This window comes from Ambystoma mexicanum, chromosome 4q (assembly GCF_040938575.1).
Source record: "Ambystoma mexicanum isolate Mex_15411 chromosome 4q, UKY_AmexF1_1, whole genome shotgun sequence".
In the NCBI taxonomy this organism is placed as follows: domain Eukaryota; kingdom Metazoa; phylum Chordata; class Amphibia; order Caudata; family Ambystomatidae; genus Ambystoma; species Ambystoma mexicanum.
Genome location: NC_090928.1, coordinates 764,994,759 through 765,010,135, shown reverse-complemented (window position 1 = coordinate 765,010,135; position 15,377 = coordinate 764,994,759). Strand labels below are relative to the sequence as shown.

Here is a 15,377-nt window from a genome sequence, read left to right as displayed (position 1 = left end):
AACTGTTAAAATCCAGGGCAATGTGATAGCTCGAAAGATCAGTAACTGCATGCACAGCATCTTGAAGCATACATGTTTCATTAAGACAAAGAGTTTACCCATATGCACTGAACGTTTACCCCAAAAAGTTGTTAATTAACATATATATGATGTGATAACCTAAACTATTAACTAAATTCAAAAAGTGTGTGTCATTTAATTTGAACTTGTGTTTGGAAACCAGAAGTAAAATGTTGAAGGTTTTTAAAAAAAAAACGTAAAACATTTTATTGATCATTCTTCCTTTTAAAATGAGCAATTAATTGGTATTAGATCTTTCAGCATACATTTTTCATTAAGATGAATATCTTTCCAACGGCTAAAACACAATATACAAACACAAAAATAAACCAATCTTTAATTTCCAACACCATTACATATTCACACAGGTCTATACACATATTAATCATAAGTCTAGCCACTTCTATGGCACACTGACATCCTTTTCTGCCAGAAGTACAATAACTGTTTATATACAAATTAGGCAGCATGCCTGCAAGTGCCCTGAATCACATCACCCATGCCGGAATCTAGGGGCTACGTCTATAAGTAATTGGCAGTGTTGACAAAATGCGAAACAAGTATCAATTGACTTGCTGTACATTTGAAATTTTGCATGTTCTACTTTTTTATGGGCAAAAAAACATTTCTGGATTTAAGACATACTAATAAAAACAACTTTAACAATTCGGGAAAGGACCAGTCTCTGCATAACGTTGTTCAAATATGCCCACTTGCTGCATAACCCCTAACCTTGTATCATCCACAATTTACACAATATTCGATCACTGACAGTCGTATTTTCACAAAAACTGCATTCAATTATCCAAGTTAACAAAAGGTCTGAAAAGTTAAAATATGTCCACCACTTAATACCTCTTTATTTAGCATGCCAATTTAATCAGCAAAGAAAAAAGGAGTGGGCCATTTATTAAAATCCACAGAGTTTAGTACCACAAGGATCATGAAAATATTGTAAATACTTGAGCACCCAAAAAGAAGTGCTCAAAACAAAACACGTATGCAAGGACGTTGCAGAGGACACTAACCAGCAGCAATCCATTGACGTAACACCAAAAAAGCCAAACATGTGTCTTGATTAAAAAAATGTCAAGTTCTTACCCAAATGTGGACACTAGCCAACAGAGGCGTTGCTAGGGGGGGTCGGGGGGGGGGCTGAGGGGGCTATAGCCCCAGGTCTTTTGGTTGTAGCTCTGGATAGAAGCTCAGGGACTAGAACCAAAAGGCTAGCTAGCCCCGAATCCCGCCAGTCGAAGCATTAGCTTAGCCCCTGATCTTTTCCAGACCTAGCAACACCCCTGCTAGCCAAGCCTTCTTAGCAAGAAACACTTGCCAAGGTAATTTATAAAAAACACTTAATTACGAGAAACAAGCTTACCTGCATTGACGATAGCATCAATCTCAAGCAACGTAATGTCCCCTCTGTACAGAGAAACCTTCTGACTTAAACTTCTCTTCGTTGGCACAGGTTCCTCCGAGTTGTCCTCTGCAATGGATAAAAACCAAAGATGAAATGTGAAGTACAGCGAGAAAGTGCTTCTTCTGCTGCATGCCTAAATTGTATTTAAAAAATGTAAGTAGCCCTGAATCTGTATGCTCCCATGTGGCGGGGTCACTTCATTTTGTACCACAAAGGATATATACAGCAGTGTATGCCCTTGTTCCTTGATGACCTCACTTGCATCTCCCCAAGCCTGTTATTTTTTCTCTCAATCCTGATGTCTATCCCTCTCTCGGTTTTGAAAAATTAGAAAGTGCTGCATCAAGAATAATCTCTCCATGACAGTTATTGTGGTGTCTACCTCCCACCAGACGCCCACAACTCTTTTTCCAAGGAATGGCCAGAGCTACTAGCTAGTATACAAGCCATTTAAAATAAAATCATTGTAATGGGGATATTAACCAATGACTCTACCAGCCTGGAAAATACATATTGCAGCCTATTGAATAAAATTATTTAACAATCGGTTTGAAACCCTGGATTAACAAGCCTATACACAAAGATGGGCATGTCCTAGACATCATCTACTCATTCGAGCTAGACTGCAAAAAGACCACATCCATGCAACACTGTCATGGTCTGATCAGTACCTGCTACTAAATGAATGGGAGCTCCACAAGAATTATGTGCATTATCTAATCAAACCGCAACCATTTCCTTATCAGACAAATGAACAAAGTCAATAAAACAAAATTTTGAAGATGATTCTCATGTACTATTGAACCCGGAAACTGATAAAACAGGGAGGATGGTGCGAGGGTCAAGTACTGATTGGCGCAGACTTCAAATTTGTGATGGACCCAGTCCTCGACAAAACACTACCACCCACAGCCGCAGACGGCAGAAATAGGCAAGCGCTGGGTAAGTACTTCAGGGATCTAGGGGTGGTGGAAACATGGCGATTCTTCCACAAACACCAAAAAGAATGTACCCACTACTCAGCAGGCCACAACGGATACTCAAGAATCAACATGATCTTGGCATCGGCCACACTGATTCCCTCAAGTAGTAGGAGTACAAATAGGGGTTGAGTATCTCTCCGATCACACTCCGGTCCTAGTGCAAATCACGCAATTTGCACTAGGACCGAAGTGTGATCGGAAGAGATCACACAAAACCCGTACACACTGGAGACTGAACGAATTGATACTGAGAGACATGCACTTAAGGCACATATGGAGAAGGCGCTAAACAATTACTTACAAGAGAACGAGAATGGGAGACAGATTGGGGAATGATTTGGGATGCAGGGAAAGCGGTAATGCGAGGGGAGTTCATATCGCAAACGATAGCATACACGCGAGAAAGAGGGCTCATAAGGAGGAAACACGAAACGGAATTGCAGGAGGCTGAGACCCAACATAAATCCAGGCAATCATTAAAACTGCTGAGAGTCCTCCGGAAGGCAAGAGCCTGGTTGGAAGCTCATGTGGCTGACCGCACAGCACAATCCCTATTACACACTAAACAGACATACTATGTCCGGGGGGGGGCAACAGATTTCTAGCAGCTAAGCTACGCAAGCAAAGGGCCCGCAACTACATAGCGCGACTCAAAAACGGTAAGGGGGAGTTATGCACATCAGAGGAGGAGAAAATTAACACAATGGAAAAGTTCCATCAAGAGCTGCTAAAAAGGGAGAACCTCCCCTAGCAAGCACAAATAGACTACATATCGACGTTCACCCTACCCCAAATCTCTGAGGACAACATTGTCCTGCAAGGCCCTATAACTGCACAGGAAATTAGTGACGCCATAACGCATCTGCCCCCCCAACAAGAACCCAGGACCTGATGGGATTGGGAATGGTTACTATAAGACATTCCGAAAACAACTATTTGGACCACTGACCAACCTCTTTAACCATATAAGAGAAAAAGGTACAGTTACACCTGACATGGGGAGATCGATCACAGTCCTAATACTTAAACCAGGCAAGGACCCCATGGACTGCACTAGTTACCAGCAGATGATTACTTAATAGTGACGCCAAACTGTACGCTAAAATCCTGGCAACAAGACTGAAGAGAATACCTAAAATAATCCACGAAGACCAGGCAGGCTTTATAGTAAGAAGACATACGCAGGATAACATAAAACGGGCGGTAGACATTATAGACCTTGGTACCAGGACAGGACAACAATTTTCCATGGTGGCTCTGGATGCACGTCAGGCCTTTGACAGACTTGAATCTGCTTTTAGAGAAATTCGGCTGTGATCCCACCTTCACCAGAATGATCCTAGCAAACTTTCAAATTCCCTCCACGACCTTCATGGTTAATGGGATAACCACAGTGAAAATAGAAATACAGAGGGGCACTCGACAGGGATGTCCACTATCCCCCCCAATATTTGCAATGGCAATGGAGCAGATAGCAGAAATCATAAGGCAGGACCAGGGGGTGGTCAGAGTGGATGGCAGAGGGGAACGCACAAAATAGCATTATATGCCGACAACATCCTCCTGTTCCTTAAAGACAGTATTAGATCCCTCCCCAAAGCACTACGAAAGCAACAAGAGTTTGCTGGGGTCTCAGGCTTCACTATAAACCTCACAAAATCTAAGGCCCTAAATATCACGGAGGAATAAGGGGAGATTGAAACACTGAAGGCACAGTACCCCTTGACCTGGGAAGGGAACCTGAAGCAATGGAATACAACTGACGAAGGACTATAAAAGCCTTTACAGAGCAAACATAACCCCCCTTTGGAAACAACTAAAGGATGACTTACACAGATGGGATGCCCAAGAATTATCCTGGTTTGCATGCATTGCTGCAATCAAGATGACACTACTACTCCGGCTGCTATACGTGGTGGGCTCCCTTTCGATAAAAATCCCCCCACACCCCCAAGATAAATAAGGCACTACAGAAGGAGGTAACCACCTTTGTCTGGCACCGGAAAACTTAAACATTTCTTCTGTGGAGGAAACCGGCTTACATTTGAGGAATGCAAACAGAAATTTGGAATAAGGGAAAATGACAGGTATTCTTATATACAAGTCAGAATAAGCAAAAATAACAATAACAGACATTGGATATCACAGAAGGAGGTCAAGAAAGCAGCCTCTAGGACCCCGATAGGGATAGAGCTAACCCTGCAGGAGGGGGAAGACGATGAGAGCACTTTCCAGAATGTACAAACTCCTAGATAAAGCACAAGAAGGAGATACACTCTCATACAAAGACAACTGGGAGAAGGACCTGGGCACACCCATAACAGAGGAGGAATGGGGGCGGATTTGAAGGAGGGCACAAAAAAAGTTCAAATGCACTGCAATTAAAGAGACTGCCTATAAAATATGTTACAGGTGGTACTGGACCCCGCAAAGGCTACACAAAATGAACCCCTCCTACCCCCCCACCTTCTGGAGAAGAAGCAGGGACAGGGGGGACCTGTACCACATGTGGTGGACCTGCCCCAAAGCAACGATGTACTGGAAGGAGGTTCTGGGGCACAAAAAAGAGATCACAGGGAAACAACTCCCACTCACCCCAAAGGTGATGCTACTGGGCATGGAGGTAGAGGGAGTTTACGCAGCAACAGGGAATAGCGCCTCTCTCATCATGCAACTACTAATGGCAGCAAGGATGACCTTAGCCCAGGGGTGGAAAAATGCAGAAGCCCCCATAATAGCGTGCTAGTGGGTCAAAATCTGGCACTGATGGCAATGGAAAAAGTGGGAGTCCTAAAGGAGGGCAAGTACTAGAAATTACAAGCAATATGGGACCCATTCCTAGAGTTTGTCAAAGATAGGGAAGCCCAACAGTACAGGCCACTGTTATTAAGAACAATCCTAAACTGAGGAGCAAGTGTCCGAGATTGCAAAGAATGCACCACTAAGTTAGGCCTCGAAAAGAAATACCCCACATCCGCAAAAGAACTACCTAAGGCAGAAATCGAAACCATACTGGTTGGGGATAGGGAGGGGAAAGGGGACGGGGAGGCATAAAGTTTGTAAGTTAGACATATTGAGAAACAGACTATTTAAATGCACAACCACGGATGCTGGCTGGAACTGGTTAGGGAATCGGACCCTGAATCAAGTCTGCATTACATATGAAACCAACCATGCTCTTAATGTAATGTAACTGATTTGGAAAAAAAAATACAATTGGCATGTAATTGAACGCTTCCACAGAATGCATGATTGTACAACTAAAAAGAATAAACGAATAAATAAATAAATCGCTTCTTGGACGCCTCTAAAGCAGAGATTCCCTTCTTTCGGTCCCAACCCAGGAAACACCATCTTTCAAATGGCCACTCCTCGTGGATACAGCACCCACACCCGTTGGACCACGGAAGAAATCTAGATATCATTTGACACCAAATTCTCCCTACAACCACAAATGGACTCGCTAGTCCAAAAATCACACTTTCAGCTCTACATCCTTAGGAGAATTGCCCTCTTCCTGGAAATGACAGGCATTGAAGTGCCTAGTGCCCATATTCTCGCACGCCTAGACTGTTACAATAGTCTGTCTAGAACTTTTGCAGAAATTGAACTTTGGACTTGATCTCGGGGGAGGTTAGTTTGTCAAATGTTTAATAGCAGCAATGTGGGTTTGTTTATTGATTTGTAATGCGCGCCAAACCCAAAGGTATCTGGATGCCAATTGCATACGAGAACAAATATACGTTGGGCTTTTGTTACATTATTACAAGTAGCAGGTTTACAGAGTTAAGCTGTACAAGATAAACAATGTATATACAAGTCATAGTACATTACAATACAATGGGCAGTGTGGTAGCGAGGAAACAATATGTTCACAAATGATACAAAGTATTATGTTGCATTACGTTGCAGTAGGCTATGCATAGGTATAGAAACAGGAAGAGAGGCAGGTGTAAAAGCAGATAAGGGCGTGGGAGTCATAAATCAGAAATAGGTGAGGTGTTAAGAGTTATGGATGGTGGTGAAGGTCACCGGTGGGGGATAAGTCAAGTGTCTTTAGAAACAAACGAGTTTATGATGTTGCATCTGCAGTGTAAGAAAGATTGGTCCTCTGAGTGACAGAGGGAGGTTGTTCCAGAGTTGTGCCACCAAGACAGGGAAACTGCTACCTCCTGCCTTTTTTAGTTTGAATTTTGGCACAACCAATCTGGAGGAGTTAGCTATTCTAGACGGGCGGGTGGAAGATTTCTTGACTAGTTTTTCTGAGAGGTATCGTGGGGCAGCACCGTTCAGGCATTTGTGGGTAAGGGAGGGCGTTTTAAGAGTGATTTTGTCATTAGTGGTGAGCCATTTGTACTGTCTCCTTACATGTGAAATGTGCTCTCTGCACGGGATCCCGCATGCCGATCTGAGCGCGTTGTTTTGTAGAATCTGGACTTTCTTGACAATGCCCTTGTTGGCTCCTAAGTAAAGTGCATTGCAGTAATCCAGATTCGACAAAACGAGGGCACTTGCCATAATCAAGCAACTTTCTTTAAAAACAAAAGGGTTTACAATCTCTAATCAGCTAACATGTGTAAGCTGTAGAGGATGACATGACACTTATTTGTTTATTTAGTGCGAAAGTAGAGTCAAGGTAAAAGCCTAGGGTTTTAACCTCCTTTGCCACTTTCATGGTGTTTCAGTCGATATTGAATGAAGAGTAGTTAGGGTTGAGTTTGCTAAGGGTGGCTGCCGAGTCAAGTATTAGGAGTTCTGTTTTATTGTCATTCAGGCATAGGCCCTGGGCGCCCATCCATGTCTGAATGATTAGATACATTTTGTTCACTAAAGCCATGTCTTTACTGTAATCCCCTGTGAGTGGAATGAGGATCTGGGTGTCATCTGCATAGTTGGTGTAGGTGACACCCAGATGATCCAACTTGTCGAACAATGGCTTAGTGAAGATGTTGTACATTGTTGGCGAGACACATTAGCCTTGTGGCACACCACAGGTAATTGGAATAGTCTGTGGTAGAGAAGACTCTCATGGTCCTGTTCAGGAAGTGAGCAGCGCTGGCAAGGTGTTGACACAGTACTTTGTGGTCTACCAAGTCAAAAGCGGCCGAGAGGTCAAGAAGAAGTAAAAGGGCAGTTTTTCCAAAAGTCTTTAAGGGCGCCAATTTAAGTCTAATAACGCTGTTTCAGTGCCATGTTAAGGCCTGAAACCCGATTGGCGGACACCTAGTAAGTGATTAGTCTCGAGGTACTTCTGAATCTGGATGTATGCCACTTTAACCAGCATTTTGAGAAGAAATGGTACAGTGGTGATCAGCCTGTAATTGGTAGGGATAGTGGGATCCAGGGATTGTTTTTTTTAGTAGGGTAAGTACCCATGATTCTTTTAAGTTACTAGGGAAAGTCCCAGGTGAAAATGAGGCATTAAATAATTTGGATATGAAAAGGGCTAGGTCTCTGGCAGCATCCTTGATTAGCTGGGCAGGTCATCTGTCTCCCTGGCAATTTGATGGTTTGAGTGAAAGGATAGTTTTTCAACCTCCGGGATAGAGACTTTAGAAAATCTGAAGCTTTGTGCAGGTTTATTAGCTAGCTCCGTAGGGGCTGCAATGGTGTCTGTGTTAGATAGGATGGCTTTTTTGCCCTGAATCTTTTTCTGTAGGAGGGAGATTTTGTTAGTTAGGGCATTTTGGATGTTAGTACACCATAGTTTGTCTTTTATGCAGTCATCTGATTGCGGGATGTGAGTTTCTAATTCTCTTAGGATCATAAAGAGTTCCTTGGAGCTCGAGCTAGCATTATGTATCCTATTATTTTAAGTTTCTTGTTTGGTTAGAATTATTTCTTTTTTGTAACGGGCAGTTTGTTTTATTGTCTACTGAAGGTTGGAGTCTCCAGGTAGTTTCTAGCTTCCTATTTTCAGCCCTCAGTAATTTCAGGTGAGGCATGAACCAGGAGTTCAGGTGTGGTCTTGGTTTACTTTTGCGCAGTTTAAGGGGTTCTACAGTATCCAAGCCATTGGCCATAGAGGAGTTGTACATATCTACCAGCGTGTTTGGGTCAGAGAATTCTGGCAGTGCATTAAGGGTGGATATAATAAGTGGTAAGATCCTATCTACTGTGACATTTTTTTATTGCAGTCTGGATAATATAGCTCTTAGTTTTTTGTTTCTAGCTGTGGTAGTACAGGGTGTTACAATTGTGGTTGGATTGCTGTTCAATAGTTGGGTAGGAGGTGGTTGGAGGTCAGAGTTTACGGTACTGGTGTGTTCTAGGGTGCTAATTCTAGCGGTACATAGGTGGCTTTTGTCGGCCATGATTAGGTAGTACAAGTCTGTAACGGTTGGGCCTGCTAGTAATGATATTAGTATAATTAAGGTCCTTAAGGCCCAAAGCATTTTGCAAAATAGTAGTGCAGAGGCGTACCTAATGCTGGAGAGGAGACTCAGTGGTTTTCTGTGGTGGGCCGTTAGAGGTAGAAAAACCTCGCTAGGCGTAGGTTGTTAAGGATTTCAACCAGGCACACACCTGGATCTCGCCTAGCATGTAGTACGCAAAATGAAATACTTATTTTTTTTGTGTCTATAGGTTCAATATTCTGAATGATTTACCAATCATATCACACCCGTCTCAAAATACCCCGCCCCCCCCCCGCCCCAGGTCACACTAGACCGGGAATCAGACTAGTTTGTAAATGTAAAGATTTATTTATTTTAAATTAAAATCACACATACATTATAATATATCTATATATGGGGCAGCAATCACCAAGCGGTGACAATGCAATTCAAAATAAGTAAAGCAATTGAATTAACTTATAATAATGCAGAATATAAAACACAGGAAAAAGAACTGTTTTGGTTTGTGAACAGATAGCGTTTAGGTTAATATTTTCCCCTGCAAAGTTATTAAGGCACAAATAAGCAATCCTACACAGACGTTAAGTAATCAGCAGGTATTCAGGAATGAAAGACAATGTCTAGAGTTTGAATGCAATCTTCCCTCCCCAAACAAGAGAGAAAACCGTTTTTGGACATTGAGACTTTTAAACTGACAGGGGAAATGGCTTTGTGAAACAATGCAAAAGGGTGCAAAAATGCTTAAATTGATAAAAATTCTTATGAAAGCAACACAAAACAGGCCCTAACACATATGAGCGACAAGATGAGCAACAGTACACACTTTATATCAGGATGGGAGTTAAGAAACACTTTGGATGGGAAAAAGACACGAAAATGTAAATTCGCGGCAAAATTTCACCATGCGATGTTTGATAAAAATGGGTCAAATACACTGTTCCGCGATGCAGGTTTTTGAAAGTGTGGATGTAGCTAAGGGTCTTAGGTATCAGCGAGAGTTGAAATTAGGTTTCTATCTGTAAAATTGTGTTATGGAGGTTTTGGTGAGAGGTGTTATTTTTAAAAAAAGGCGCAGAGAAAAGCTGAAATTCGGTTTAAAAAAATGACAGATTTGTTTGATTACACTATATTAATGACTATGAAAAAGAGAATGCCACCCGTGAATCTCCACAGTTACTCACGGCCGCTCGTAACTCTTCACGTGTGATACTCTAGTTTCCGTTTTGTATGGGAATTACTTTATTTAATACAAATCACTAATGGGTTATGGTTTACTGAAACAGATGAGAGAAAAATCAGCGCAAGAATGGTTCTGACAATAGTAAAGGTTCTAAAGTTAAAGATGGGATAGGTTGAGATTGGGATAAGACAAGGCAATATACTAGGGGTTACTATTCTTCCTGTTGATACTTACAGTCCACTGTACTTAAGATTGGACCGTCAGAGTTCTGGTCATCGGATCGGGTCTACCGGCAGCAGGGCACCTCGAGGGAGCAGTCAGCTGGGTGGTTCTGGTCAATTTGGACGGCACCTCAGCTGGATTTGGATTGGATTGGCCCTTCTGGTCACTGGACATGGCAGATTTGCAGGATGCGAGTTTCAGCAGACAAGCCTTAATGGTAGCAAGCCAGACTGGATCAGAATTAAATTCTCTTAAGTTTGGGATGGTTGAATTGGGGTCTAGCTAAAAAGAGTCCAGCAATGCTAAGGCCTGGATTCTGCAAAGAAGTCTGGAATCAGCTGCAAGATGAAGAGTTCTGGAGCAAAGCACTGCACGGAAATCTGGATGTGTTCAAGAAGCAGTGTGTGTCTATGTGTGTTAAAGTTCCTATATTTATCCTACCAAATGACATCAAAGTTTATGGTGTGGGCAGAATTTCAAACCGCACCCACATGGCTGTGAGTGGCCAAAGGCACTTGCCTTGCTCTGGTTGGCAGTCAGAAAACAGCTGTCATCTTATTTTCCCTAATAAAATCAGACACATACATTGCATATTTGATGGGTTATTTTCACAGTCAATCCCCATCTCTGAGCCGTCTGTCATTCTATATAAGTTTATCAATTTTAATCATAACAGTTTGGACTAATAATTTTGAATTCAGTACATATCTGGGCAATTATTACCAGGGCATGAATATACAATCTTAGACTTGCAGCATTAATAGTTTTGCTACAATTAGAATTTTCCTGTAACTTTGGTCCCTTAGGTGGTACAGGGTTCATTAATGTCTTCAAAGCAATGGCCTAAAATTAGGTTAACATTTACCAATTTTTAGATTTATCCTCCTTCAGGTTGCACAGTTAAAGAGTTTCAAACTTAATCACAAATAAGGATTTCAACACCAAAAGTTCAGGGCAGTTTTTTTTTCTTTGTAACTTCCCTTTCACAGGCAACAGCTGTCACATTCCTTTGATCAGGGAGGTGTGCCCTCTTCCTTGAGAGGGAAGCTCCCCTGTGGAGATCAGTAGGCACCCTGCCATTGTCCTTGGCTCAGCCAGAGACAAAAGTCGGCTGTGCTCTTTGTTGTCAATATGCAGGCACCTCAAGCATCCATTAAGGCTTCCTGTAGCAAGGGAGTGTCAACTGAAGTGTCATATTTCCCAGGCGGGGCACTGTCAGGTCAGAATTAAGTATTTACTGAACTCCAAAATGGGTTACTTTAAAATTCACTTTAAGGTCTTTCCTTTAAAACATACAAAATAAGCACAGTTTATAATGGATTTGGATATTTAAAAGAATTAAGCCCTTCACAAACATGCTTTAAATAGGCGAATTTTGCAATTTCTTCAGAAAAAAGAAACACGTTTAAACTGGGTTTTTACATCTTATTTTCTTATGCAGCACACACATTCAACTCAGCATAATTTTGTCTTTGAGTGCTGGAAACTGTCTGCAATCTGGAAGGAAGTATTCAGTTTATGCTTGTAGCCTTCTCTGCACAGCTGAAATTGATATGTTGACATTTTTATCTGCATTTTTCCTGTGTAACTGAAAATAAATTGTTGCTGGACTGGTATTTCATAAAGACATTTCTTAGCTGCTGTCAGTCAGTGAGGCCCGGTTTTCTCGGACTGCACTGGATGATCTGTGGTTTCAGCACATTTTTCATTTCAATGCCTCACTTGGAAAACGACCGAATTTAGCTCCAAAACAGCACTTTGAAGGTTGCAATTGATTGGGAAAACTGCATTTTACAGGCATTTTGGGATTTTAGCCCACTTCTGTGGCCTTGCTTCCTGTGACAGGTAACAGCACCCACTGGCATTCTCCTGCAGGGAGTTCTGTTTTGACATCAGCTTTGACTGTGTGTGGTAGGGGTGTGCAGCCTTTTGTGATTTATGAACAATGTGCAATTTTGCATATTTGGCACGCACAGGGTTAGTGCATCCATTTTTGGCTGATTCTTTCCCCCGTTGACAAAGGGGTGTTGTGGGGCACATGGGTAAAGATATCCCACAGGGTCCTCAGGATGCTTAGCAAATGGAGGGATTGATTAGCTGGTGGGGCACATGTGGTCCTTATGGGACTTAAAGCAGGGTGCTTAGGACACAATGCTCCCTGCGTAATCTGGTTGAAGGGCTTCACTGTACTGGATAGTGGCCTAGTCAGAGTGGCTAAATAACAGTGAGTCGCCAGCTCTATTGAGAACAACAAGGTATTCCTAAGCTTGGGCAGGTTGCCATAGCCTGCAGGAGTGGCAAATGAGCAAGTCTGTCATTAAACGTGCATGCCAAAGCACATGATGTAATTGCTCAGTGTATATTCAAGTCATAGTGGATTGCAGGCGGCCAGTCAGCGGCAGGCTTGCTATTAATAGAGTCTAAATTCTTAATTGTATTTGTTATATGCAGATGCAAAACATATCTCTGGGAGTCTCAGAATTTCCATTTAGTAGCTGGAATAGCCAAGCTTCACAGAGCTATTATTCTATTAAATGGGGAAGATCAAAAACCCTAGTTGATCAGGTCTTAGAATATTGAAATCAGTGGAACCGAAACCATGTAAAGAGATGTTGATTTAGGAGGCAGTGGAATGCAGTCAGAGATTGTATGGTGACCTGTATATTCATCACATCTATGTTCACCTGTCCGTGCCTACTCATTTCCCACCATCAGCATCCCAGGGAGGGCAGGAGCCCATCCCTCTTCACCGACACCAGCTTCTGGAGAAGCGTGGCCGCCGCACCGGAGCTTGCCTATTTACAGGCTAAGCCCGCTAATTACAATAGCCTGCCTGCTAATCACCATTCTGATTGTGATACCCTGTTTGAGCTAAGTAACCAATGCCCATGCAGGATATTCGTGCACATTGCATCATCCGACGCTGAAATTGCTGTGCAGATCCACGAGGACCCGAGCCAAAATGGCTGCCATCACTTTTGTTTATATGCTGCATAGCAACAAAGCCAGCTGATCCTCGTGCTCCGATTGGCCTTCGTTCCCTTCTTCTCTCGGCTGCTGCCACCGGAAGGCAATAGCCGGCCCTACCTCTAAAGGCCATTCTCTTAAGGCTGGAGCCTGTCTGTGCCTGCCAGAGCCTAGGGCCACCCGCCTGCCTGTCTCCTCCGACAACCTTCCGCACAGTACTTAAGTCTACCAACCTATGCAAGTACACTTCCACTGGCCGCTTATGCCTGATGGCTATTACAAAGGCTAGCCACCCCTTCATTGGCCTGCAATTTGCTTAGCCCTGTCTCTACTAACATCTTTAATCGCCGACATACGCCCCAGCATCCAACCTAAAACCGCATTTCGTACCTCCTGCGTAGGCGTAGCCCGCTATTGCCAAATGTGCACCCCCACTAGTTCCCATTATTGCGCTAACAGCCTATCGCTGCCTACACTGGACTCGTGTTAACAGCCTTCTATAGCCCGATCTGTACAACACTTGCTCATGATCTTGCGTGCTTTTGTGTGGACAGCCTGTTCATTGTGTAAACTGTACTATTGTGTGAATAACCTATCTTGGCCTGCATTGAACCTCTATCAATGGTCAACGTGTGAACAGCCTTTTATTGCCTGAACCGTACGGCCACTTGCTCCTCATATTGTGTGAATAGATATCGCCTATCTGCTATCGCTTGAACTGTGCTAATGTGCGTGCAGCCCTCTACTGACTGAATTGAACCTTGTCAATGCCCAATAATGCACAAATAGCCTGTCATTGCTTGAACCGTATGTCCACTAGCGGCAGCAAGGGCATTTTTGTAGGTTGGAGTAGGGTAGGGATCAATAATTTGGGCCAGCATCATAGGACACGGTGTATGTTTATTTTGAGGGTCTGAATTTCAGAAGCGTTCCAAGGCTGAGGGCAGGAAGGTGAGAATGCACAAGCAGGATAGTGTTGTTCAACTAGAGTTATACGTGCAAAAGGAAAGTCTGAAAGAGCACAGTCAATGGAAGAGGAGTGAATAGGGGAGCGGGACAAGAGAGAGATCATCACATCATCTAGATTAGGGGCAAGAGAGCCGCACCTGAACTTCCTCTTAGTCATTAAAGAGGGGAGAGGAGGAGTAGGAGGTGGAGGGGCCAAGATGTTAAAGTGAACAATGGAGTGATCAGAGGGAGAGAGGGGGGGGGTCGATGGAGAGATCGACGAGGCGAGTAAATTGGAGTGCAAAACAAGGTCAAGAGAGTTTCCACCAGAGTGGGCAGGCTGGTTGCGGAGGGAGTAGTCAGATAAGAGGAAGTTAAGTTAAATGCAGATGACTGCAGAGTTCTTGGCAAGGCTAAATTTCCCAAGTATGACCACAGGAATGTCAGTAGGAAGTGACTTAAGGAAAAGGTTCAGATCAGGGAAGGAGTTCTAAAGAGAAACAGGGTGTTTTATAGAGAGCCCGAACAGTGAGAGGAGCAGAAGGGAGGAGTTGAATAACAGCATATTCAAAAGAGGGAGAGGTGATGACAGATGTGTAGAGTGGGACAGTGTTGAGGGCCTTATTGATAAGGAATCCCACATCGCCACCCTTCCTCAACAGGTCGGAGCAAGTGGGAGAAGGTACCAGAATCAGTGTGTCGGTCTGCTAGGGTAGTAGACTCTCCAGGTTTCTGTGATAGCAAGAAGTAAAAGTTGAGTGCGAGAAGATTTGAAGTGGTCAGTGATGTAGAGGAAGACATGTGGCCGAGAGATTGTGTGTTGCATAGGCCAAGTGAAAGAGTGATAGGAGGAGGGGAGAGGAGCAAGTGTGCAGTAGGCAAGGGGGACAAATGAGGTTGGCGATCCTGGGAGAATAGGAGTTTCCTATTTGAGGGATGAGGATAAGGATGCTAAGGGGGAAGGAGAATGGAAGGCCGGAGAGTGATGCAGGAGTTAGATCAAGTTGAGACTGAAGACAATGAGATAAGGGAAGAGAAGAGAAAGAGGAATAGTGCAAAGCCAAGGTTCATGAAGGGTAGAAGAAATAGGTGAGTAAAGAATGCAGAAATGGTGCAGCCCGAGAGAGAGAGACAAAGGGAGAGAGAGGGAAAGGGAAAGAGCATGCAGGAGAAAGAGAGAGCGAGTGCAGGAGAGAGAGAGAGAGTGCAGGAGAGAGAGAGAGAGTGCAGGAGAGAGAGAG

At 43.3% G+C, this 15,377-nt stretch overlaps 1 protein-coding gene across 1 annotated transcript in view; it reads right to left on the bottom strand.

Annotated features, from left to right (window-relative positions):
• Window positions 1-463: 463 nt before the first annotated feature.
• Window positions 464-15,377, bottom strand: part of LOC138467289 (ADP-ribose glycohydrolase MACROD2-like) — a 369,984-nt gene continuing 355,070 nt past the window's right edge. The window contains exons 3-4 of the mRNA XM_069607286.1: window positions 1,439-1,546; window positions 464-486 (exon numbers count right to left, since the gene is read on the bottom strand). Coding sequence (XP_069463387.1) covers window positions 464-486; window positions 1,439-1,546 — 131 coding nt within the window. The remainder of the gene's footprint in view (window positions 487-1,438; window positions 1,547-15,377) is intronic.